This window comes from Channa argus, chromosome 5 (assembly GCF_033026475.1).
Source record: "Channa argus isolate prfri chromosome 5, Channa argus male v1.0, whole genome shotgun sequence".
Lineage (NCBI taxonomy): Eukaryota > Metazoa > Chordata > Actinopteri > Anabantiformes > Channidae > Channa > Channa argus.
This window is the reverse complement of record NC_090201.1, coordinates 9,499,671-9,524,701: the sequence shown is the minus strand read 5'-3', so window position 1 is coordinate 9,524,701 and position 25,031 is coordinate 9,499,671. Positions and strand designations below refer to the sequence as shown.

Here is a 25,031-nt window from a genome sequence, read left to right as displayed (position 1 = left end):
TCATTCATTTGTGCTCTTCCTACTAAATTACTGGGAGGTGATATACAGCCTGGGTGTCCCAAGGCTACAAGAGATTTAGAACTTTGTCCCATATGAAGGAGAGGTGAGAAAAGACATTACTATGCAGAATAGGTAATATTGAAAACGCCAGAGCTCTTTATGGTGCCCCATGCAGATTATCAATCTATTTGTGTAACTTGGCTACCTAGAATTTCATTTCCCTTTTCATTGCCTTGCCTTGCTGCAACCGTGTACAGAGCTGAAACTGAAAATTGAAGCCATGACGAGCAAGGCAGCAATGTTCCAAGGGCAAAATAAACTGCTTCTTCCGCTGTTCATTTGGGGTTGGAGGAATGAAGTGACCTCTTTTTTTTTCATGAGCTCAGTGCAATATTTTGAGAAAAGCGGTAAGTTGACATATGGTCATCTACACCTTGGCAATACAGCTTTCTTATTGGCCTCAGGTTTTTTAAGTGTTCTTGAGGATTTGCGATTCTTCCCTTATAAAAGAGCAACACTTGTCAGTGTGGCCCCGTGTTAAATTCAGTACCTTGGACAGAGACACATCTCTGTCAGTGTATGCTGCTTCATAAAAAGCGCTTTACTGGTGCTGTTTTACACAGTCTACACACTAATAAGGCTGTGAATATGAATAAAGCCCGCGTTGAAATAAAATCATTTGATTGCATATAGCAGATTTGGGGGGAATGTATGAAGTTCTGAGAAACAGAATAAATATGAACATTGTTTGACAGAGCGAGTGCTTTGAGTATTGCTCTCAGCGCGCCCGTGCAGTGGGCATAAATGATTTACAAGAGCTACGTAGTCATGTTTGAGTGTACCCAAACGGACTGAAATAAGTACCAATTGGGGAGCGAAGAGACACCGAGTTACACGTCTTGCTCGTTAATTGCGTGTTATTATTATCAGTCCGATGGGCTCAGTCGCCGAAGCCATTTCACTCCTGGCGACAATGAAAGACGCTCTTTGTGGCTCACAGGTAGACTGTGTGACGAGACGTACGTGGGGGAACCATCGTGGCGCCATACCTTACATAATCATTACGGCAGGACCCGCTGAACACAATTACAATGATTTGTGCCCTCCCGTTTCACCCTTGTATTAAAATATTGCTGGAGGTAACTCAGGCGTGAGCCCAGGGAAGGCTGCCGTGCTGAATGGAGTGTGGCCCCGGGGGAAAGCTTGGAGAGCAGAGCACGGTGGCATGCCAAAGAGAGCCAAGCCCCCCTCCCACCCCCGCTGGGGCCTGGTCATGCCGTGAGAACGGGATGACATTACCGGGCCATTTAGCTGGCGGAGAGCAGAAAGAAGTGAAAGAGACACCGAGTGTGTCGCTTTTGTTATTTAATGGGTGGCTAATGTCTAGGCGGAGGGGGGTTTGCCTCACAGCCAGAAATGAAAACAAATAGGTCACAACTGCGAGCTTAAGGCTGAATGGTTTAACAGAAGATACTGAATTTAAATAAAAGTTCGTTTTGTTTATGAATGGGTCAGGTTCCTTGAGGCCCCATAACAGGACACTTTGGCCTTTGGTCTGATATGACTATATCATAAGATCAAATCTAAGTAATACGTATTGCTGCCTTCACGATGAGTGTAAAATAAAATGTTGTGGATTTATTTAATATATTGTGATTCTGTGAGACAAAGGAGCCACAAGAGACAGAACAGTACAGTACCATCATTTCATTTTTTTACGTGATTTAAATCGGCTCCCCAGCTTGACACAACTGTCTTAACATGCTGACTGTCTGAATGACATTAATCCGGCTGGATTTCCATAGGAATATCAGCTCTCCTATCATTTACACACTCCTCTGACCTTGGTATGGCAGTGGTCCTTTGGGAACAGAGATAACATACACTGATTCCCCAAGGAGTACTTGGGAACAGCTGATGACCTTAAATGAGAACGAAAGCTCAGGTTTTTTATGAACTTATCTAATATATCAAAAATACATTTTTGTCATTATGGGTTATACCCAATTTTACAAGGAATATCTCAATTTTCTCCTTCTTGTGCATCTTCACAGCACAAAAAGACTCTTCCTTGGCTGTGGGAGGAACATGCTTATTGTACTATAAAGCTCAGTCTGACCTGAGGCGGGTTACTAAAATGTAATACGCTGAATCTTAAAAAATAGACATTTCTTTCATTTTTCTACCAATTTAATAAGGGCACGTTGTTTCTTTATCTGTCACAATGTGCACACCGACCACTAGTGCTTTTAATATATGTGTGGGCTAAGTGTTCAGATCTTCCACTCTGAGTGGTATTTAATATAAAATCCTAACTCACTCAAACCAAGATTTTCATAAATCAAGGACTGCTAAAGTAATCAGACTGGCCACTCTCCTTTTGATTTAAAACTGATTGATGACTATAGCCTTATAGCTCAAAATTAATTTGATGTGGAATGAATATTAGATGGCCCCTCCGCATGAAATAGAAATAGCTTTTTGGATGTTTCAGGTGCACTGCATTTACAGTTCAAATTGTGACGTCCGTGACTTTTTTAATCCTCACATTCCTTATATGTCCTTGATTCCATTTTTTCTTTTGTCTTTTTGACAGATCTTCAACACCTAGAGAAAACCAAAGTGATTCCTATTTATGTGCATCTTTTCAATTTGTCCCATTCTTATTTGATTTTTTTCCCTTTCCATGCGCCCCCTTTCTACGCCACTCGGCGGTGCTCACAGACTTCCCCTTTTTGGAAATCAAATAATCTAATCCACATAACTTTGGAAATCGCAACGGAAGCTAATAATACATCGTCTCGCCGCTGTAAACCCTGTGCTCGGTCTTAACAATAAAATCATTTGGAACCGTCAGAGAAATCCTCCACCGGTGTATTTATAAGTTTCGCCAGTGGAGATGCATTTCAGCACCACGGAGCTGTCCACCGTCCAGGAGCGGAGAGGAAGCAGCGGCTCTGCTGCTGCCGCTGCCGCTGCTGCTGCCATTGCAATGAGGAAAGCTCTGAAATTATATTAACGTGATTTAAGTACAAAACCAAACCTCCTTAAAACGAAAGCCACGTTTCCATCATACCCTCTCTACATTGCTTGCTGTTTTGTTTTTGTTTTTTTGTTTGTTTTTTCAGATCAATTGAGACATGTGAGGAGTGAATTGCCATTAAGACAGAGTTACTGCTTGTTATAATTAATAGGAACAGAGTGCGTGTCAGTCACGAAGCAATAGAATGTTCGTGAGTTTCGTAAATATGTAGTGATTTGCTCGGAGTCGGAGCACAAAGGACCGTATTCTCTATATTTCTCTATTTATAGACCCTCTCCCCTTGCTGGAATGTACCACTCGACCTTCGCGTAAGAAAAGGGGGGGCGCGGAAAACGCTGGATTTGACATATGCCTAGTTTATAGTGGTCCCACTTCATTCAAACCTACCCACTGTCCTAGCAGAGATTGAGCCGGCCCTGTCCGTTTAAACCGAGAAGACACCCATACCGACTCCTCAATGCAAAAAAATAAAAGGGTGCCAAGACGCTGGGACGAGGGAACGTGGGTGTAAATAGACAGTGAACACTCTTGGTCTCTCTCTCTCCCTCTCACTCTCTTCTCTCTCCCTCCCCCTTCTCTTTTTCTCTCTTTCTCTCTGTCTCTCTTTTATGAAATCAATGAACGAGTTATTGGTTAGGACATAAATATAAGGAATCAAAGCCTACACCGGGACCAACGGCATTGCGCGCTTTTGATATGCGTCTTCGCCAAATGCTACATGTGTTTTCACATCAATGTAAATATTGGCTTTGATAGGACGAGAGCAGTTCTGGCACAGCTTGGTCTCGGAACCAAATTTTGACCAAGACTTTCACCAGCTGTTTTTTTTTTTTCAACCTAAAACGACTCTCCACCATCACCGCCTGCTGCTGTTGCACCCATCCCAACTCACTGGCCGGTCCGAAGATGGCAACTTTAACCAACGGGCAGGTGGACGGCACGGTGCACGGTGTCAGTGTGGTCTCCGCCAGCACGAACGGGCTCGTGAACGGATTAAGCCACAGCCACAGCCCGGCGGGCTGCCCGGCCACCATCCCGATGAAGGACCACGATGCCATCAAACTCTTCATCGGCCAGATCCCCCGCAACCTGGACGAGAAAGACCTCCGGCCCCTCTTCGAGGAGTTCGGCAAGATCTACGAGCTCACTGTGCTCAAGGACCGCTTCACGGGCATGCACAAAGGTGGGTTATGCCCAGATTCCCTGAGACAACTATGGCTGTACTTGTTTTGTCAGTGTGATTTCTGTCACACATCGGTGAAAGTGAGGATCCTGAATCATGCAGGATGTGATGTGTAGAACTGCACAGTTGTTGGCAAATTGTACGATTTTCTGTAATTACACAGTGTACGCTGTTCTTGGTATTTGTGGCATCAGAGAGGATATTTTTAATAGACTCCTCATTCCCGCTGTGCTCAAGCACGAGTGTCACGAATCGGGAGTCACGACGGCATGAATTTATGTAAAGTGAGATTAGGAGGAGCAATGTTCCTATTTGGGCAGTGAGCACGGGAGTATTCACACATCCAGTCCTGCGATTGTAATCGTGCTTTCATTCACCACAGTGCTAAAATCCAGGCCATTAACCTCACGTTTTCGCGTTGCAATAGCAGAGAGGTTGTGTTTGATTGCCCGCAGCAATGTGCACGTTCTGTTCCCCGTAACTCTGTGTGTGTTTGTGTGGGGGTGTGTGTGTAAGGGAGGGCTAGGGGCGGGGGCGGGGGGCAGGGAGACGTAGGCTGTGACTACATTGTACTTTTGAAAGGCTTTTTTTTTTAAATTGTCGAATATTGGTGATCAGAGCTTACACACAATAAAAAAAACAAGCTACAAAATAAAAACACTAAATTTACATCAGCTTTATCGATATTTCAGTTTTCTAAGCCTTTTACACGTCTTTCTGAAACTTTTCTAGTGTATTTCTGGGTTAAATATTATCGCCTTTTGGCTTTTGCTGTAATATGAGCGTGCAGACTGGTACTTTTGGTGCAACAGGAATGATGGTGTTTTAACCCTGGATTTTATTTTCTGTTCTCGAGGGAAGGGGTCATTCTCTGCCCCCTGATCCCGTGTACCTGCAGGAAAACTCCCAGACCCCAACCCCCGCTTCCCCTTCAGAGCCTCCTCTTCTCCATGTAAATGATATGTGACATGCACCATGTGTCAGGAAATGATTATGATATACAAATAATTCCAGAGGGCGGAGACTGTCTGCAGGCTTGTGGGGGGGGGGCGCCAATGAAGTGAAGAAGTGTGGAGGATGGGGGTGGGGGTGTCTTTTATTAATAGCCCAGCTGTAGTAGTGACTCCCTGTTGGATGCTTAATCACCAGTGGCCCCAGAACTATAGGCACGACTCACCAGCTGATTCTAAGAACTGTCTCCTCACTGCGATATACGGCCCTGCTTCCTGGGCTGGGCTCCCGCTTTCATTAGCAAGCCCCCGCTGTGCTCATATTTTAACTAGCTGGAGGCACTAGCTACTCCCTGGCTCACCAGCTCACTGGCTCACTGCAAGCTGTTTGAAGGCCGTGTTCCCTCCACAGACTACTAACACCTTCCTGAGGTTTCCATAGAAGATTCCCAAATTAGCAGTAAAAGACAGCACGTCCCACAAATAACAGGCAAAGTGACTGACTGTGCACACTGCCGTCACACTGGTTTTATTGAGGACGACACAGCCCAACATGAATCAGGTAGATTAAGCTATCACAGCAAGGGTTTGAGAAAAGAGTAAACACACTTACAAAGAAATATACAAATATTTGGAAGCTAAATAATTAAAGCTCCATCAGTTTTTCTGTGCCTTGTACAATTAAATATAATTTAAATCCATACTAACTGTTAATGATGATTTTTATGTTATTCACACTGGTTGTTGTTGCCTGCATTATTCTTATTCTTGGATTTTCACAATCAGACTTGGCTTATTGTTGCCCAAAACAACTGGAAAAGCTTAAATCAACTGTTTCTTTTTGGTGGTTAAAAAATGTGGGGAGTGTTTCAGCACTCTTCCATCTCCTGTGTTCTTCAGCTCCTTCACGTCGTTCTGTGCCGTATTTTACAGAATCCTGCTTTAGACTAGAGAGAGTCAAAGCGAGGCCACGATGACCCTTTAAGGTGTGAAATGCTCCAGTGGAGTGAAGTCTATAGAGCTGCCCACCAGAAAACTCCTCTTCTATTCTTCTCTTCCATCTTTCCTCCTCTTCAGTACCCCGGCCCATTCCTCTTCATTTTTAGCTTGTCCTGTTTCTTCTTTTATCTTCACTTTATGTACTTGCACTGACATGTTGTCTGTTCAGTGACAGTGCATCATGCTCTGTAATGGCCGCGGTGGTACACCGCCTCAGCTTGAACCAGAGATTGCAGATGATCAAATGCCACTTTTTTTACAATTTTGTTTTACCTCTGTTTCAGAAACTGTCATCGCTAACGATGTAATGGCTCATCTGGGGACACTGTTGCATTCATTTAACTTTATCCAAAGAGACACGGCACTTTTACAAAAGAAATAAGCATGGTTTTTAGCAGATAATGCAGAGCCTATTCTGCAGCCGCAGGTAATAAAAGGCCCCCATCCTGTTCTGTTGTACATCAACAAACCTGAAAAAACAGCCTTTACTGTGGTAACGCTACATCTCAAGAAAGAAACCCCTTTCATACCCATTGTCACCGTGCCTGTGATACTATTGCTATAACCCTCCCCATAATGACTCCATGTATCACTAGTAATCTAGTCTTTAGGATTCTGTCCCTTTGGAATGGAGGGGTGGAGGGAGCAGGGAGGAGGGGAGCATGGGACGGGGGTCTGCAGAGGCTGGGAGCAGGTGCCGGGACACCAGCGCAGGCCTACATTCTCCCAATGATTTTATTTCTCTCCCCTCTGCGACCGAGCCATGCTAATAGAGGCCATTTATAACGGTCACCGGCTGCTGCTGCTCCTGCTTCCAAGCACAACGGAGCTGAGAGGCATGGCTAGCACAAAGAGCCGGCCCTTTTTCTTTCTCTTCTCTGGCAATACAGCATGGGAGGTGAAGATCTTTTCAAGAGAAGGTGTAGAAATGATTGCTAGCACTATTCATCAGCCCGATTTAATGTAATAATCACAGGAGCACTTGGGGCTGTGACGATATAGGGAAGACATTTAATAACTGAAGCTGTTATCTGTTGTTTATAACCGTCACATCATCAGACAGTATTGTGATCGTAGCCTATCCTTTATTCTCTATCTCTTCCTTCAGGAAAATGCTAGGTGGCACCAAGTTTGTTTTACTGCTGCTGTTTCATTTGGTGGTACTTTAATGTGAGTAATGTATTTGTCCTTGGCCAAACTAAGTACATTAGCAACAGTTCTCGCCATAGGCTCAGACAGTATAAGGAGTTCCAAAGCCAGAGATGGCCTCAAAGACAGGAACTGAAAGATGACTTATATTTGGGTCAAAAAGTCCATTTTGATCTGGCAAATGATGTCAACAAAATGTTCAAATTAGTTCTTTAGTTCAAATCACATCCTTTCACTAGGTCTCCTTTAATTAAAGAAGACGCCATCAGATCACTTTGTTAAAATAACTGTAGCGATTAATGATAATGCATGGGCCGTTAAACTGTTTTTATAATTTCATATCAATACTTGAAATAAGGATTATATGATCATATAAGGTTTAATATGTTTGAAATCAAACAAGTGGAGATACAGTGTAATGACCAATAGTAATCTTGTTTAAATTTACCCATACTGCAGATGGGCTTATGCTACAGATGGGGGCTATAATCTGTGCAGGTCATAAAGGGAGTTATGGTTCCCTCTGAATGCCTATGGTTTTGGTACTTCAGCCCTTTTATCTGAGTATGTCAGAGAAGCAGGTTCAGAACAGATCATTGAGCTTATCATGTTTGGTGAAGCCAGGAAGTCATGATGCCAAAAACATGAAAGACTCATGCTGATTTTTATTGCTGGCAATTAGGTGTTACAGGTTGCCATTAGAGAAGTGACGTCTGCAAAGGAAGGCAAGGATAAAACCAAATTTGGTTTTGAACAAAGAGAGAAAGGAGTGCGGGTGTGTCTTTTTTTTTTTTTTTTTTTGTCCTGCAGGTCTGCGTTAATGCAGCATGCGTTCCGGCCGAAAAAATTTCACTCCCCTTGCATCATCCTCTCTGTGGGATCCTTCTCTCTCCTCCTATTGCACTCAGTTTGGGATGAGTCTGTGTGTGTGTGTATGTGTGTATGTGTGTGTGTGCATCTTCAAGTGAGTGTGTGTTTATGTGCTCCTCCTCTCCTCCCTGGCCCAGAATCCTCCACTCAGCTCAGTTCAGAATGCACGCTCAGGCCCTACATTGTGCCCTGTTTCTGTGAAGACGCATCGCAATCGATTTTGTCCACGAGAGTGTTTTGTCCATGAGAAATGCAACATGTGTCACAGAGGACGTTGCTTCTAAGGAACACTCGATAACTAGCACCACGACGCACCCGCCACCTCTGTCCTGGCAGAGCCCAGAACTGCCAAGCAACAAGAGGGATACAAGAGGCGGAGCCAGAACAGGGAGTACAGTGAGCCTAATTTGTCAGGAGGACCGTTGTCAAGGCAGAACTGCCTCTGTTGTCCATTAGTATTGGAGGGGACTGTCAGATGGGAGGCCGGCTGATGGGCGAGCAGGGAGCCAGTTACTCATAGTGAGAGATGGCCAAGCCAAAGGAGGGAGTGCTTGTGGAGCTCCTGCAAGGATTAGCATGCTAACAGTAGGTTTCGAGTCATGAAGCCTGTCAGGGTGGTGGAGTCATCTGACTCCTCTGACCTCAGCTGTCCTCTCATTAAAACCACTGACCTCAGAGAGAGATAATGTAAAGGGGTGGCTTTACTTGCCTGTTCATCTCATCTCACATCCTGTTGGCTGACTGAACATAGCTGACACTCATTTAGAAAAGCTGCAGAAATTATGAGTTTGGTGCACACATATACAAGAGTAACTGTGCTCTCTGTACACTGCGTGCATTTGAAATTACTATTGACTGAAATTAAAATTTTTGCACCTTATTTGCGATTGCTTCACAGAAAATGTCTTATGTTAATAGTTGAGCAGCACATGTGCACCTAGTATCATACGGTAAAATGGCGTAGTCAGCAAATATCAGTGTGTCAGAGTGTACCTAATGGCTCCACATGAAGTCATGGCTCCCTGTGGATGGCAGCACTGACTTGGGGTGAAGATTTGTGGTTATCGTTACAGGTCAGAGAGGCTGTTGATCTGCTGTCTATAAGAATATTTTCAATTTATTTGACCTTGTCGGGACCATATATTACTTCCTAAAGCATCATTTTGTTTACATTACAGTAAAGAAGAAAGTGATCCATAACATTTTTTAATAATTAGGTGGAAAAACGTACAGTGAAGAAGCTTTCCTTTGTTGTAACTCAGGTAAACTCCTTGATACCCTGGAGCTGGGTAAACATAAAAACTGCCTTAAAGGTTTCATCAACTTTTGGCCTTTTGTTTTCCATAAAGAAAGACTAAACAACTTCCAGTGCCCCCACCCTCGCCCCCCATACCTCCTTTTTTTCCAAGTCTTGCTTTTCTGTTGCTGTGTTCATTGCCCCAGTGTACCATTCTTTTAGAAGATGAAAAAAAAAAATCTTTTTTGACAAATGCTCCTTGGAGAGGTAAATATTTTCTGTTTTCAAGGCTCTTACATCAGCTAAGCATTATTGTGCTTTGTGTTAAATTTTTAAAAAGTTGACGCTTTGGGCCTCTTCAATCTTTTAGCTACCCTTAATACCACTTCCACACCGCACTGCTTCAAATACCAGTAGCTGGTTCTGGAGATAGTGAGTGCAATAGTTTTGAAATGTTGGAAAGTCTTACATGTTGTGGTTGAGTTTTACTCTTGTTCCACTGATAGTTGCAGTTATGCAAGTCTGAATTCCTAATAAAAGGGCTTCCTGTAGGGAATAGACTTTTTTATATTTTTATGTAAGTATTTTTATATTTATTTATGTAATTATTGGCTAGTAGGAATATTTTATATACGCTTGGAGCATAATTAGTATAAACATATAGTTTCACACATGCTGCTCCCATAACAAGATCTCGTTCAGTAAACCTCATGTTATTTGTGCCTTTTTGTTTAACTCCAAATACTTTACTTTTTTTTGTGGTTGTTCCATTTAAAAGGCTTAAAAAACATTTCTTTTGTTCAGTAGTCAGAAGGTTTGAGAAGGTCTGCGTGTGAACTTGGAAACTGGTGTTTTGCTTTTTGGATTAGAGTTGCCGGCTCCTTTTATCAAGCTTTGCACAGTCAGGAGGCATTATGATAGGGAATACTATAATTTTCATGCTCAGTATGTGTGTGTCCATAATATGTGTGTTTGTGTATGTTTATTTGGTTCTGTGGGCATTTTCTTTTCTGTATTTTTGTGTTTATCAATATTTTGCATGTGTGTTGGACATTTGTGTGTATGTGTGTGTGTAACTGTGCTGCAGGGTACTGCATGTGCCAATGTTAGCTCTAAAGCAACACTTTAATTTCAAACATTTAATGTTTATTATAAATACTTATATTTTACATCTAAACACTAAACGTACTAAAAGTGACTTGAACCATCAGGATGTACATGAAAACAGGTCCGGCTGCAGCCCCCTGCTGCAGTGGCTTTCAGTGAGGAAATAGAAGCATGACACAGCAGCAATTTGAAAAATATGGTCACAGTGACAGTAGCCCATCAATGCATTAATTCTTGTTAGATGTTCTTCTCGAAAGGTTTTTAAGTAAGTCCAGTCATACAGTATTTGTTTTTCTTTTCTGTCTTCTTCTTTTATTGTTTTCTGTGTTAAGGTTTGAAATAGCAAATAATTGTTATTACATTACAAAACAATCCTATCAGTTAACTTTTAATCTTTTTTGATCCCTCACAATTGCTAGTGCTAATAGGCACTAAAAAATATTCTGTTTTAGAGATTTTGGTTCATTCAAAGTAGTTCAAATTGATGTTTAATCTCAACCAAACTGCTAAACACAACTTGAAGAGACATTTTTGAGTCTTCCTGCTGGGATTCTTTAAAGCAGGATTACATGAGCCGTGTACCTGTTTTCCACACAAAAAGCATGTCAAAAACTGTTGAGCATGTTTGACTTGTAAAGCCAGATAATATTTTCAGGCCAGATTTAACTTTCTCTGTTTGCCTTGTGTCTTGTGTTGGTGCCATGACTGCCAGGTTTGAGTGTCCCCGATTTAGTTCACTTTCTTCCCATCTGCCTTCATGCCTATTTCATGTCCCCTATTTAAAAATGCACCACGTTGACTTGTAAAAGAAAGGTGGGAATGGAGGTTAGGGCTTTTCAAAGATCCCTCTCAATTATTCAAGGCCAAGTTTGGTTCAGAAAATGGAGGAGGATTAATAAGCCATGCAGAAGTTTTCAAGAGAATGAATAGCAAATCCAATGCAAGATGTTCTGATAAAAGTGGCAGAAGCATCAGGCAAAATGAAATGTTTGTTGTACATTAGACTTGAGAAATCTTAATTTAGGTCAGAGTCTTACTTTAAAACTATTACTTCCAAGAAGAATTAAGAAGTTAGCCAACCAGTTGGGAGGATATTTGTAATTCTTTCATTTTACATTTCTGAAATAGTTTGTTGGTACAGCTCTGAATGACATAGGGAAACTGATAGTCTTTGAGTTTGTTTTTTTCAAATTTTGTATTGCCACTGTGCCCATATCATTCCAATATCATCCTCCCAAAACTGTGCAGATGAGTGCATTTTGCTATCAGATGTTGCCATTCAAATCATACTGGCATCACATTGAGAGAAAGTACATCAAGGCTTTATCCTATCCTGCTGGTTGGAGAGCAGATAGACCAAAACATATTGCTGCAGAGGGAGATGGTGCAAGAGTGCGTAAAACGACAAAGAGCTCAAGACAGAGAGAGAGCAGGAGGGAGAGAGGGAAGGAGAGATGTTGAAACACAGATGATGTAAGAGAATGCGTGAAAAGAGGCGAGGGAGATCCATGGAAGAGAGTTCGGGTGGGGGGGTTGCACACAAAGACAGAGAGAGAATATCAAGAGGCAGAGCGAAATAAAAGAAAGAGAGCAGAGATTGTAAAGAGAGCGAGAGGTGCAGACTAAAAATGGAGGCACTGAGAGACTGTTCAATGACAGGCACAGAGCGAGCTTAAGAAACAGGGAAGGGGCTGAAAAGAAAACATTGAAAAGCAGAAAAGGAAAACGATAGACATAGAGAGAAGTAAAAAGAGTGAGGGAGTCCCAGAGACAGATGTCGCCCTCACTGGCCCCGACAGATTGATAGCTTCTGGCCCAGTTCCATGCCAGGCTCTGACCCCTCTGTCCTCTGCTGTAATTTATAGGCTGCGTTTTGCCAGATTTAAGCACTAGTGTGTGGCCATCACGGCTCGAGAAGGAACAATGACCTTCCTTAGACCGGAGCAGCATTAGACCCCTGTAGCTCCCAGCCGCCCCAGGGGTAAATCAGCAAGTGGCCTCAATTTTAGTCAGGCTCTCTGAAAACAAGCTAATGGGAAAGGTGTTACTGTATATTTATCAATTTGGTGTGTTTCTGTATGTTTTTCATGTTAACGCTTCCAGTTTGTTCAAATTTAGAAATGGTACTGTGTATAGTTGTTTAGATTAAGTTTCAGGTGTCAATGCTCAAGAATAACTAGGCCACACATTTTTTGATGCACTATAGGCTTTAATGTATGTTAGGACAGTAGGAATTCATGAGATGACCATCCAGAGAACCATTAATTGTTTTGACAGTAGTATGACCTGACTGCAGATGTTCGTTGCTTCACACTGTCTGTGTGTGTTCACTGACGTCACTGAGCCATGACGTTTGTGCCTCCTGTCCATCGTTGCCCAGAAGTGCAGTTTGTCTGCTATGCAGTGTACTATATGCATGTGTAGCCCCCTTTTCTTTGCTTATACCATCTATAAATCTTAGAAAGAAAAGTAATAATCCATAACATTAAGTATTCATAGATAATTCATAAATTGTCTTAATGAATTTAATGTGTCTTAAATTTTAGGCATAATTTCTATCAAAACTTTATTTTAGGTTATTTTACTATTTTGTTTGTTTTTTAAATATTATATTGCAGCTTTTTGTGCTTTCTGAGCCGTCCTTTGTTCAGACAATTTGCCTAATTGTTTAGTGCACAATTTACTACTGCTTTTGTGAATCAGACTTTAATTTTGCACAAATTGTGGATCCAAATAGAATGAAAAGGGAACAACACAAGTCTGTATGATGGTTTCTTGTTAAGTAAATGTAGCTCTTTGTGGATCTGAAGTGTGCCCTCTAGTTGACTAACTTGGCTGGCTTGCCGGTGGGCTCAGCTGGTTTGTGCTTGGCCATTCAGAACACTACTCCGATGCACAAATCAGCCCTGGGAATGATCTGGACAGAAAGCCTTCAACAAATTATTACAGATTTGCAATTTAATGGCTTCTGGGGTCTCTCCCAGCCCCACACAGGTTCCCAGCGAGACAGAGCCTATTAGTTTGGTCCTTTAATCACAGAACAGGAGATGGGAATCCTGGCCAAACCTATACATACCCCGCTTGACTTGGTGTGGAATGACTTCATGGGGCTTATAAATAGAGACAGAGAAGTATATGTGTGAGCACCGGCGTGTGTGTGTGAGCACTGGTTAGTTGATAAGCTTTGCTTTCCCCGGAGCAACAGAAGTATGTGTGTGTACGTGTGTAGGACAGAGAGAGCGAGTGAGAAAGAGAGAGAGAAAACGATGTGTCCCTCTATGGATTGTTCATCAATACCACGAACACGCACCCAGCAGAAGCAATTTATTTGATATAGGCTCTAGCAAATCTAACAAAAGTCCATTTTGCCAACAACATAAATAGAAAACTAGTTTCAGATGTTCCAATATTATAATTAAAGCTGTCTTTAATTGAGTTAACATTAAAATTGCTAAAGTTTGCAATGTTGTCATCTTTAATATTGTCTTTAGAAATTAATAAAAGTTAACTACTAAAGAAGGAACATAACATAAGTAATGCATTTACTGTCTATTTAGTGTCCGTTTACCTAGAAAAATAAAGTTTTTATTTAAAAGCTTCCTGAGGCGCTACAGTGGACTGACCTGTTATGGACATTGAGTTGTAAACAAACTCCCTTACTTAAGCCTGTAAATAATTTTTTGACATTTATTATTCTGCAAATTAATTGTCTGTTGTGCTCCAGAGCTAAGCGCTTTGGTCCATTATGGATTTGTAGTACAAGACTCTTTTACACAGGCAGAAAGAATGCATTTTTGATAATGACATAACTTGTGTGATACTATTTGCTACAGACAAATGACCAGCTTTTCACGGGGTGTTTAAGCAAATCTTTTCCCATAGCTATAGTTGCCCTGATTAATGTGCCATCGATGCAAAATGTAAAAACTATCACTCCAATCTGCCTTTCAATGTCCCAATTTGTCCAAGAGGAAGCCAAGCTTTCTAAATGAGCTGGATAAAAGTGACTGCCAAAGGGGATGAATATATATAATTATCTGTGGCTGGAACGCCAATAAAGGGACTTTGAAAATCAACTTTCCGTGCCAAAGGCTTCATTAGTCTGACAACAACAGAATGTCCCCTCAACTTGCATTTGGAAAGACACAGGTATCTGCAAAGCTATTAAAAACGTGCATCCTTACATATCCCAACCACTATCTCTTTGGGATTAGAAGCTACTTAATGCCCTAATGTTAATATGCTAATGTGTTAATGTTATGTTAGTGAATTATTAGGTGAATTAAGAAATGGCTGGCTGCTGCTTTGTTGGTCTTACGCACTGACACGTTAGAAAGGACGGATAACTATGTTTACTTTTTATATGGAAATCCCTGGCTGTCTTTCATCTGTCCTTCCTATAGCGACCAGTGGTCCATGTTAGCTTTGCAAACATCTTAATTGTGTTAAATGGAGGAAAAAAAGGGGGGCGGTAGATTAAAAGCCATTAATGTGTGTTGTGTGAGGGTATGCTATTCCCGGGACAGTGCTTTTGTTCACTTTGGCAAAGCAGACGAGAGAGTTTCACCTTGAAACTCAATGCACACCAGAAACGTTGTCATTGTGTCTAACTAAAACACTGCTGTCTCTCGCTCTCATCATTTTATACACTGTCAGACTTGCTTTGCTCGTCTGTGCATTTCTTTTTGTGATCGCCTCTCTCCATCCTTCTCACTCTCTTTGTACTTCCCTATCTCTCTCTTGCTTTTCTCTTTGTAGCACTGTTTCTCTCCATCGCTCTCTCTCTCTGTCTGTCTGTCTAAGCGTCAGATAAGCTCACTGGGGGAGACTTTAGAGGACTCTCCATCTGTGTATAAATAGCTCTGGATGAATTATTGAGGGACCTGGGGTTGCTAATAATCCCGCAGGACCCATCTGACAATGACACAGAAGATGGAGGGAAAACAATTACGCAGGCTTTCTCCTTCAGAAGAGTGGGAATGGGGGTGGGGGGGAACTCAGCGGCCTCTGGGAGCCTCCTCGCGAGGTCCAACATCTTGGCTAATAAACCCAATTAAGTCTCCGGAATCAATCGGAGCCCTGGGGGCATCCTCTCTCTTCCTTCCCCGGACGAGGTGCGACAACAGGAAGTGTAATGATTCATGTTCTCCCTTCTGCGTTTGGATTGTCCTCTCATCTCCATCTTGTAGGTTGGCAAGGCATACGGGACAGGACAGAATGTCCGCCGAGGCAGGATAATAGGACAGGGAGAGGAAAGAAGACGAGTGTCTAGTAGAAGGGGAGAGGAGAGGTGCTCGGGGGAATATTAATGGGAATTTTTTTATTTCCACGGGGATGAGACATGGGACCACTCCCATGTCAGAATGCAAGCACTTTGTCTTCTTAGAGATCCATGAGTCATCTGTTGATGTATTTTGGATTATTAATTACGTTGTTCCATTTCTGTCCACTACTGCTATGAGGGATTAGACGTCTTGAGATAAGCAGCTAGAAATGACGATGCTTTATTAATTGTACTACTCTATCTTCAAATAGTAGAAAACAATTAAAAAAACAATATACCAATGGCATTTATGTTTGTTTAAGCTTAAAGTTTAAGGAAGGTTACAGTCTCCTCATTGGTCCTCAACAGGCTACTGTTTTTCAACTCTCCACTGGAGAGGAAATTTCACAGAATATTTAAGTCAAATAGTCATTCTATACATCCATTTTTGCTTTTATCCACCACCAACCCATATCACCATAAAAACTTATTTGTTTTTTAAGTAGTGCCATTTTTTTATGTGCATCTTGAAATGGAAATGGTTGATGAAAATGTGCCTACTTACTATGTTTTTTTTTTTGTTTTAATGCTCAATGCCAAGGTCAAGGTCAATTAAAGTTGTAGTTTTCTGCAAAATCTGTTCTTGGCAACTAGAGTAAGGAGTAGCTCAAACATGGTTTGGCATCAAACGTGCCACATATTCACTTACAGCGACAACCTCTTCACCTTCACTTTGCACAATGACATTGGACATAAATCATGAAATCCATAAACAATTTCTAGGGAAACTAGACTGGTATACTCTGTTTTTAAAATCTTAATGTACATCAGAGCAACTCAAATCACTGAAAAGTTGAATCACGACTTAAGAAGGCTGTGTAGTCTGGTTTTCAGAATTTCAGAGTTTTCGAGTTTGTCCCATGATGCTCTAAACAATGTTTCAGAGGTTTTCGTAGTCTGCCAAGTATAAAATTCCCAAATGAAACACTAAACAGATGTAATTTGGGAATGTAAATGCTCTTAAAATGCCATCTGTTATCTCCCATACATTGTTATATTATTCAGCCCAATACATTTCCCAGAATGACTGACCTCGTACATACCTGTGCAGACTTTTGGTTCAATGAAGGAGTCATTCCATGTTTAATAATTCATATGGTGAAAGCTAAATTTGGGTCTCCAAAACATTTCCTGACAAAATAGCTGAAGTAGGATGAAAGTGAGGTGATTCATCTCCCTGTATATTGGGGACAGCTCCAGTGTGTGTGTGTGTGTGTGTGTGTTTGTGTGTGTTTTACATTAGTGAAGCTTTTGAGAAGCGTGTGTGTGAGTGTGTTTCAATTATTAATGTCACACGTGAGACACTGTGAGTTCAGAAAGGTATGAGGTTGCGGCACAAAAGTTCAACAGTCACATGTAGAGTACTAAAGTATTGTACGGGAAGCTCGGGAGGGCGCGGAAGGGTGATATTTTGGGGGTCCCACTGTCCTAATGATGCATTTTCTACTCCATTTCTTCAGTGCTTCTACTCTCCCGTAAATCCTTCACATGCAACTCATTAAAGGTGGCCCTTTTTCCTCCTTTGCCAATCGATTAGCACGGCTTAGAGACTCTGGGAAGCAGGGCAAGAGATGGGGTGTTATTTTTAGGGACACACACTCACAGATGTAGTACAAATAGTAATCATTAAAATTTCTCTTTTTGTACAATTTGAATGATTTCATTCAAACTTTTCTGTAACTGTTTTGTCATAAAAAAACATTTTTCTTTAATAATTTGTAATTCTAATGTGAGAGTGAGAATCAACACTTTTTGTGTATATGCATTTGCCTGTGATTTCTGGGTTATTGCATGCATTTGAATATTAGGGTTTCCCCAAATAACATTTTTTTTACTTTACTTTACTTTTTACTTTATTTAATGTTTGTTAAAGGCCTAAAGTTTCCAAGTCAGCAGATTGATGAATTTTATATCTCTTATATAGACGTAGTAATCAGTCATTTTTAAAGCTTTTATTACCGTAAAAATAAATAATGTAGTTTTTTAAAGCAACCTGGTGGCTCAGTGGTAGAGCATTCGGTTGAGATGCAGAAAGCCACGGGTTTGAATACCTCACCAGGTGTGGCGGCCTAGTCACCAAAGACCAATCTGGTGCTGGTCCCGAGCCCGGATAAAAAATGGGAGCGTTGCGGCAGGAAGGGCATCCTGCATAAAAACTCAATGTGCGAAGCACGTTTCGTTGCGGTGACCCCTGAATGGACAAGTAAAATCTTTATACACACATGACTTATCCAATCAGTTTTTATGAACTTAGAATATATTTATTCGTGTGATATTTCAATATGTTGCTGAAAAGTGCATTCAGTGCATTAATTTGGCAAAATGATTGCATTTTTGCAGGAAATTCTAAGGTATTAAAATGTATTTGACACCCCCAAGTCCATCAAAACCAGAGAGCGATTCAATATAATAACTTTTATTTCACAGTCTTCATATCCTCATCTCAGAGAGTAATTTAGTTACAATTGCAGCCCCTATTGTTCTAAATTACTATGGCCTGCACTTTTAAGAATGTGGTTAAAATAAAAAAAAAAAGCAGCACGTGTAGAGTTGTGCTGTACCTTTAAGTTTCATCCGTCACCTGGTTATTAACTTGCCGTATTTTCTTGCCCTGCGGTTCCCTCAGTGGTTTTTATAGAGCTTTTTTCTATATTACAGATTCTTCTTGTTCCCTTGAAGAGAGGACTAAAAGATATGCATATAGTTGACTATAAGAGAGTTGGGACTGCTATTACACTCCATTATAAATGAATTCACCTGCTCTTTCATAATACCACCCCTTAGTTCTGCCTCACTCCACTGAAATAATATTATACTCAAGACCGGCATTCATTAGTCCCTGAAACAGCTGCTGAATTTTTAAGGCCTGTTTTATACAATGAAAAAAAACTTGATGTGGTCTCTGAACAGTAATAGACATTTTCTGTTTTTTCCCTGTTTACAAAGAGTACAGTAGCTCATACTGTGGGCTTCAGAGTGCTTTTTTATTAACTCGGGTTTTCAAAAGATCAACAGCTTTCGGCTTGTCCATTCAGGAATCACCACAGCGGAATGTTTTCCCCACGTTCATTTGCCATGGGTTTTTTTCCAGTTTTTAATGTGGGCTCGGGACTGGCACCAGGGTATCTCTTGGTGGATGGGCGGGGACCAAGGCTGGTGGGGTGGGGTTTGAGCCTGCGGCCTTCTGCATCCTAGCCCAATGCTCTACCACTGAGTCACCAGCCCCCCCTATTTACTCAGGTTTTACAGCTGTGAATTAAAGATTTTAAGTTGGTGCTGAGAGAAAGTTGGAATGTTCCTGGAGACCTTGACCAGGTCCCCTAAAATAGCTTCTATCCTTTGTCTCTTTTTTCCATGGTGAGTAATGATCCGAAAGGTCAGCAAAGGTGAAGGGGATATGAGCGACTGCTGCTCACTTTATTGAATTACTATTCCTCACAGAACCAAAACTGTGGAGCCTTGTCTGTGTTCTTCACTTTGACACCAGTGTCAGTAGGAATCGTTTAACTCAGAGCAGTATGCACTGTCTATTTATCCAAATAAATATGAAGCTTAGCACTATGCCAACACTTTCCACATACTTTGAACACTGGAGTTAGGCAGCCTTTGGCCATGATTGCAATGCACCTATGATCATTTTATTTTTACCAGTAGACTTTTCTGCACCACAACACCACAATCAAATTTTCTCTTTGCCTTTGATTTCAATCACAGATGAACTGAAAAGTAAAAATCACATGGCTCATCTTGAGTGTCCCAGTTATTACAAGGGCAACTGTATCATTCTTGCATCAGAAACCCTCTTAATATAACACCTATTAGTATTCCTGTTTCACACTGTGTGTTACTCATTTTCACCATATGACTAAAATACCAAAGCTTTGTACCCTATTTCCCTCAACACAATAAGTCAAGAATTTTCATCTTCACTTTGACCCATTTTAAGTATTATCTAAGCCTTAGCACTCGCAAAAATCCAGTCAGAACGTTCTTGTCTTAGGGTCAACTTTCTAAAAAAGAGGAAAAAACATTCTTCTGTTTATTGAGCAAAAGCTGTCCTTGGTCAACCCTTTCAGCCGGAGATAAGTGCTAACACAACTGAGGTAGGGGAGACGCGGAGATTTCTATTGACTGACTGAAATTGGACGGCCTCAAACAAAGTTTCCTGCCAAAGTTTTTCGAGGCAGAGTTCCAGAGCTATGCAGCGTGGAGTTTCAGCGGTGCCACGGATAAAGCTTTTTAATGCTATTGACTCTTTTTAGGCTCTTACCAAGATGTTCTGAAATATTTAAATGATCACTGGGAGTTTCTCCCCGTCTGTGGCTGGGAATAAAAGACTAGAGTGAGAGGAGGGAACTTTTTATGTCAGCCTTTTACAATCCCTGAATTAATAGGCACAAGATAATTAGAGAATTCTGTGCAATAGCATTGTCCCCAAGTTTTCTAGTCTTGCTGTGGTGTCAGGCAATGCATGCTGGTAAAAAGTAATTCATGTGTCCAGTAACTGATTCGGGGATGCATTTTAGTCTTCGTAGAATCATAATTAGCTTCAGAGGACAATTTGTAAATTGGAGCGCACCCATCCAGGGCCGTAGCTAGCACTGAGGCCACTGTATCCTTTCTAGAAATGAGGGAGTTTTTATTCTATTATGAGTTTTTTATTCTGTTACCACAAATAAGACATTATGGGATAAAATACTGATAAATATACATAAAAATAATTTAAATTACCAATAGAAATAAAGGTGAATAAGGTGGCCCAAAAACAAATCCAAATATATTTTAACGTTGCGCCGTATCTGCAGATGTGTAGACTGTTTACTAACTTGTTTGCTACCTAAATGTTTCAACATGTCACTGCTGCTTCCAAATGTCAGAAAATCTGTTGCAAAAGGACAAAAAAAACGTAAAAAATAAACGACAACTGATGACTACTCCTCCTAATCAAAATAAAATTACTACTCAGAATTTTGCAGTTACAAGTGATCAATGACATCTTTTCACACAAAAAACCTGCTTTAAGTCATAGCAGTAGTATCAATGGGGGGGAAAAAAGATGAGAGACAGGGTTTTCTAGCATGTCAACTTGTTGCAAAGACAGCTCATCAAGTCAAGGTTTCCAACAGTTAACAAGGTCAAAGCTTTATGTGGTCCAACACAGCTGTCGTTTAAGTGAGGCCTGGTGACAGTTGGTGGATTTCACTGCTGAAGCTTGTGTCTTTTCTCCTTTCTCTAAGTATTCATGGTCTCCACCATTCCCTTGCTGCCTACTTTCATCTTCTCCCTCTTTCGTCCCCATATTCTGCTCTCTCTCTTTCTCTCTGTCTCTCGCTCTGTTTCTCCCTCTCACTCGGTGGGTGTGTGTCCCTTTAGGGTGTCTGCAGCAGTTGAGATAAGAAGCGAGTGTAGGACACAGGGGGATGGTGTTCACAGAAGCCAGGTGATCTTATCTACTCTCTCTCCCTCTCTCCCCGAGCATCCCTCGCTCTTCTGCTTTTCCCCACTGCTGTTCTCCTCCCTCTGTTTCTTTTTGCTCCCTTGCCCTTCCTTCTCTCTCTCTTGTCCCTCTCCTCCCCTCTCTCTCTCACACACACATACACATACACTTTCTCTCAGATCCCCTCTGCGCTGCTGTTGATTTGAATTTGAAGTGATGGGAAACCAAATTGGCAGCATTGACAGCAGAAACAAACAGCTTATCTCTCTCTCCTGGGCCAATATGGGTCTTAGTCAGATACTCGAGCCACTGCCAGCATCTGACTTGTGACAATGATGATAAATTGAACGTGTGTTGACTGTCACTTGTCATGTGTGTATTTGAGTGTGTGTGTGTGTGTGTGTGTGTGTGTGTGTGTGTGTGTGTGTGTGTGTGTGTGTGTGTGTGTGTGTGTGTGTTTATGTATGTGAGACTACTGTTTGCTACCTCCATATTTATATGAACACAATTAGTGGTAAAATGTACAGTAACTAAATAGAAATTATTCATTCTAAAGTACTGCTTCAGTGTCCATATTGGGTTTCTCTACACATAGGGGCGACTGTGGTGCAGGAAGGTAGAGCGGTTGTCCACCAATCTCACAGTTGTTGGTTCAATCCCCAGCTCCTCTGATCACATCTCAAAGTGTCCTTGAGCAAGACACTAAACCCTAACTTAGTTGCTCCTGGTGAGCGTTGGCCAGTTGCATAGCAGCTCCCCCATCAGTGAGTGATTGTGAGTATAAATAAGAAGCAGTGTAAAGCACTTTGAGTGCCAATAGGTAGAAAAGCGCTATATAAGTGCAGATCATTTACGTCTATACAGATTGTACTATTTGCTGCACTAAATTTATTTGACATCAACAGTTACTTTTCCAATAAAGATTTAGACAAATAAACTACATAGTAAATGTACTAAACATTATACATTGTGTGGCATTTGTCAAAGTTGTTGTTTAAGAAAAAAAATCACATGTTGTGTTTTGATAAATATTTAATAGGGTTAGGACCTCAATTGAGGCTGAGTCATTGCAAGAAAAAAAGGGTTCTATATAATTAAAAGTGATCACATTCTCCTTATTCTACCTGTTAAATCTTCTAGAATCACTGTAATTTTCTAGCAATTAGCTTGTTTTTGCCTTGGTTTTTGAACTCTATACAAGTCATAGGGAATCGCTCAGGGTAGAAAGTACTGCAGCTGATACTCAAATGTGGGCCCTTACCAAACACATCTGAGCTATGCTTTGTATGGTCCCTTAAAACCTCACACACACACACATTTCAAGGGAATGAAGCCTTTGCTGCTCATGTTCACCCTTAACAATGCTCATGTTCATGCTCTTCAGTTCAGTTAATAAAAATTAGCTTTCAATGAATGGCAGTATTTATGCACAACCCTGATTTTGAGTTTGAAGTCTCTAGGATTTCATTTCTAATATTAAGCATCTATACAGAGCTATACATTTTAATAATACTTGCTATGAATCATATAGTTGATAATTTAGAAAAGCATATGAAATGTTCCCTCATCAATTTGTAGAAAATGTAATTCAGGTGGCATTGTGGTACGTTCAAAATGTATTTGTTCCTGCAAATAAATGCATGGAAGACTGAGCTGTGGATATTAAATTACTGATAAGCTCTGGAAAATGCCACTCAACAGGAAATAGTTATAACAATCTCCATATTGACTATCTACACATTACTCACAGTGACACTCACAAAATCTTTACTTTTGAAGTATTTCTCAATTTTGGTATTGAATATTTAGTACTTGGTATTGGCACTTGACTACTTCCCTCAATCCCTGAACATACTGGATGCAGTGGGTGACTATACTCCAAACATGTGAGTGAGTGTCAGAAGTGTAAATCACTGGTGTGTTTCCTGTGGGACGGCGCTGACACGTAGCATTAACACGACAGGCCCAGAGAGGACGAGAAGGTAGCCAAGCTGTCAACAGCCAGCTCCCTCTTCGCCTAATGAGAGAGAAGCCCGTTAATTAAAATCACCAACATCGGGACGACCCGGGGTTAAAGACATAAAGCCAAGAGGATGGGAGGCGTGCAGCTTCTGCATATTATTGCATGATACTATATCCTCAACAATAAACAGCTCCCAGTATAAGAAAAGCAAGAACAAAGCAAAACGTAATTGAGAAGAGCTACTGGAGAGGAGGGGGTAGTTGGTTTAAACTGGGCTGTTTGTGTTTTTTTGGGGGGAGGGGCATACGCTAATAATCTAATGCTCAGACCTTGATGTTCTCAGAACAAACGGTGTTTGTGTTGTATCTTTGTGCTTGTGTTAGTTTCATGGCAGCAGGGAAGAATTTGTCAATATGTGTATGTAGACTTCGGCACAAAACAAAGCATCAGCCAGTAAATTAAGAATTTTTCTTACGCTGCAGTGGAGTTTATGTCTATCTCACTGTTCTCTAAGAGAACTTCTTCAAACACTTCAAATGTCTGCTAATATTGTTGTCATTATGCAAGCCCAGAGACTAATTGTCCCGTGTGCATGTTTTTCCTTTCACTGAATTTAATTGAATTCAGTTTAAATAAATACGCTGTTTGGTTCATTTTTTTCTAGTGTCTGCACCAGAGCAAACAAACAAAACACCTGCATATACAGTTGGAGGAAAATGTGCCTGAAATTGAATTGTGTCACAGCAGCCTATTGTGGAATTGTCTTTGTAAGTGTTTTATTAAACTGTCAAACACATGAATCATTAGCCTTGATCTGCAGATTGACAGTTTGTCAGCTCTCTGACAGTGGCATGCACCTCACTGTCAACAGGCAGTGACGAGGGAACTGCTTACACGTTCCCCGCGGCTTCTTCTTCTTCTTCCTTTCCTCCTGCATCTCTAACTTCCTTCCACCCCCACATGTCAGCTAGCAAAACCCAGGATTGTGGGTAGTCTTGGAACATATGGAGCAGAGAGACGGAGAAATGAAGAGTGGAGGGAGGGGAGGGGGGAGTGAGAGAGACAGAGAGAGAAGCTGTCAGGGAAATGTCTATCCCTGTCACAGCACCCAGAAGAGTGCGATGGACGAATGGATAACTGCTATTTCAGACTGCCAGGCAGAAAGCTCAGTCATATTTGATGTGTTTTGCGGGTAGAGTGGCTCTCACGTGACAGAATGCACAAATCATCACATGTACAAAGCCTCAATTTTTGCTCCTAGTTTCATGTCTTGCCCTGCATGCGTGTGGATTGCGTTTGTGTACAAAGTAATGTTCCGTTTGTTCAGTCACTGAATTGCCGCTCGCTGTGCACATGCAGGGCACAAACATACACAAACATAAGCAAACTCCCAGTGCGGCCATGTACTAGACAGAGTGTCAAAGCGATGGCTGCAGGGTTACTGTGTGTGTGTGTGTTTGTGTGTGTGTGTGCAGTGTGTGGTGCAGTCTCCCCTTCTCTGTCCCCAATTCACGTAACATAATTTTCTTTCCCTCTCTTGCTGTATTTTCAGGCTGTGCCTTCCTCACCTACTGTGCCAGAGAGTCGGCCCTGAAAGCCCAGAATGCATTGCACGAGCAGAAGACCCTGCCAGGGGTAAGTCATACACGAGGAACGCCATGTCAACCCAGAAGCAACATCTTACATAAACACATTTTGGATTCACTCTGGCACACATGCAAACACAGATGCTCATTTTTAACATATAATGCCTTATATTTATTTGAAATC

The 25,031-nt window shown here is 41.4% G+C and overlaps 1 protein-coding gene across 7 annotated transcripts in view; it reads left to right on the top strand.

Annotated features, from left to right (window-relative positions):
* The first annotated feature begins 3,495 nt into the window (after positions 1–3,495).
* The window catches only part of celf4 (CUGBP, Elav-like family member 4), a 77,746-nt gene continuing 56,210 nt past the window's right edge, over positions 3,496–25,031 (top strand). For 3 of the 7 annotated variants that reach the window (XM_067503399.1, XM_067503397.1, XM_067503396.1), the window contains exons 1-2: positions 3,497–4,226; positions 24,814–24,896. In XM_067503399.1, the coding sequence (XP_067359500.1) occupies positions 3,950–4,226; positions 24,814–24,896 (360 nt within the window). In that variant the 5' untranslated portion in view covers positions 3,497–3,949. Of the gene's footprint in view, positions 4,227–24,813; positions 24,897–25,031 lie in introns of all 7 variants that reach the window. The other 4 variants (XM_067503394.1, XM_067503393.1, XM_067503400.1 and 1 more) reach the window with 3 other exon arrangements.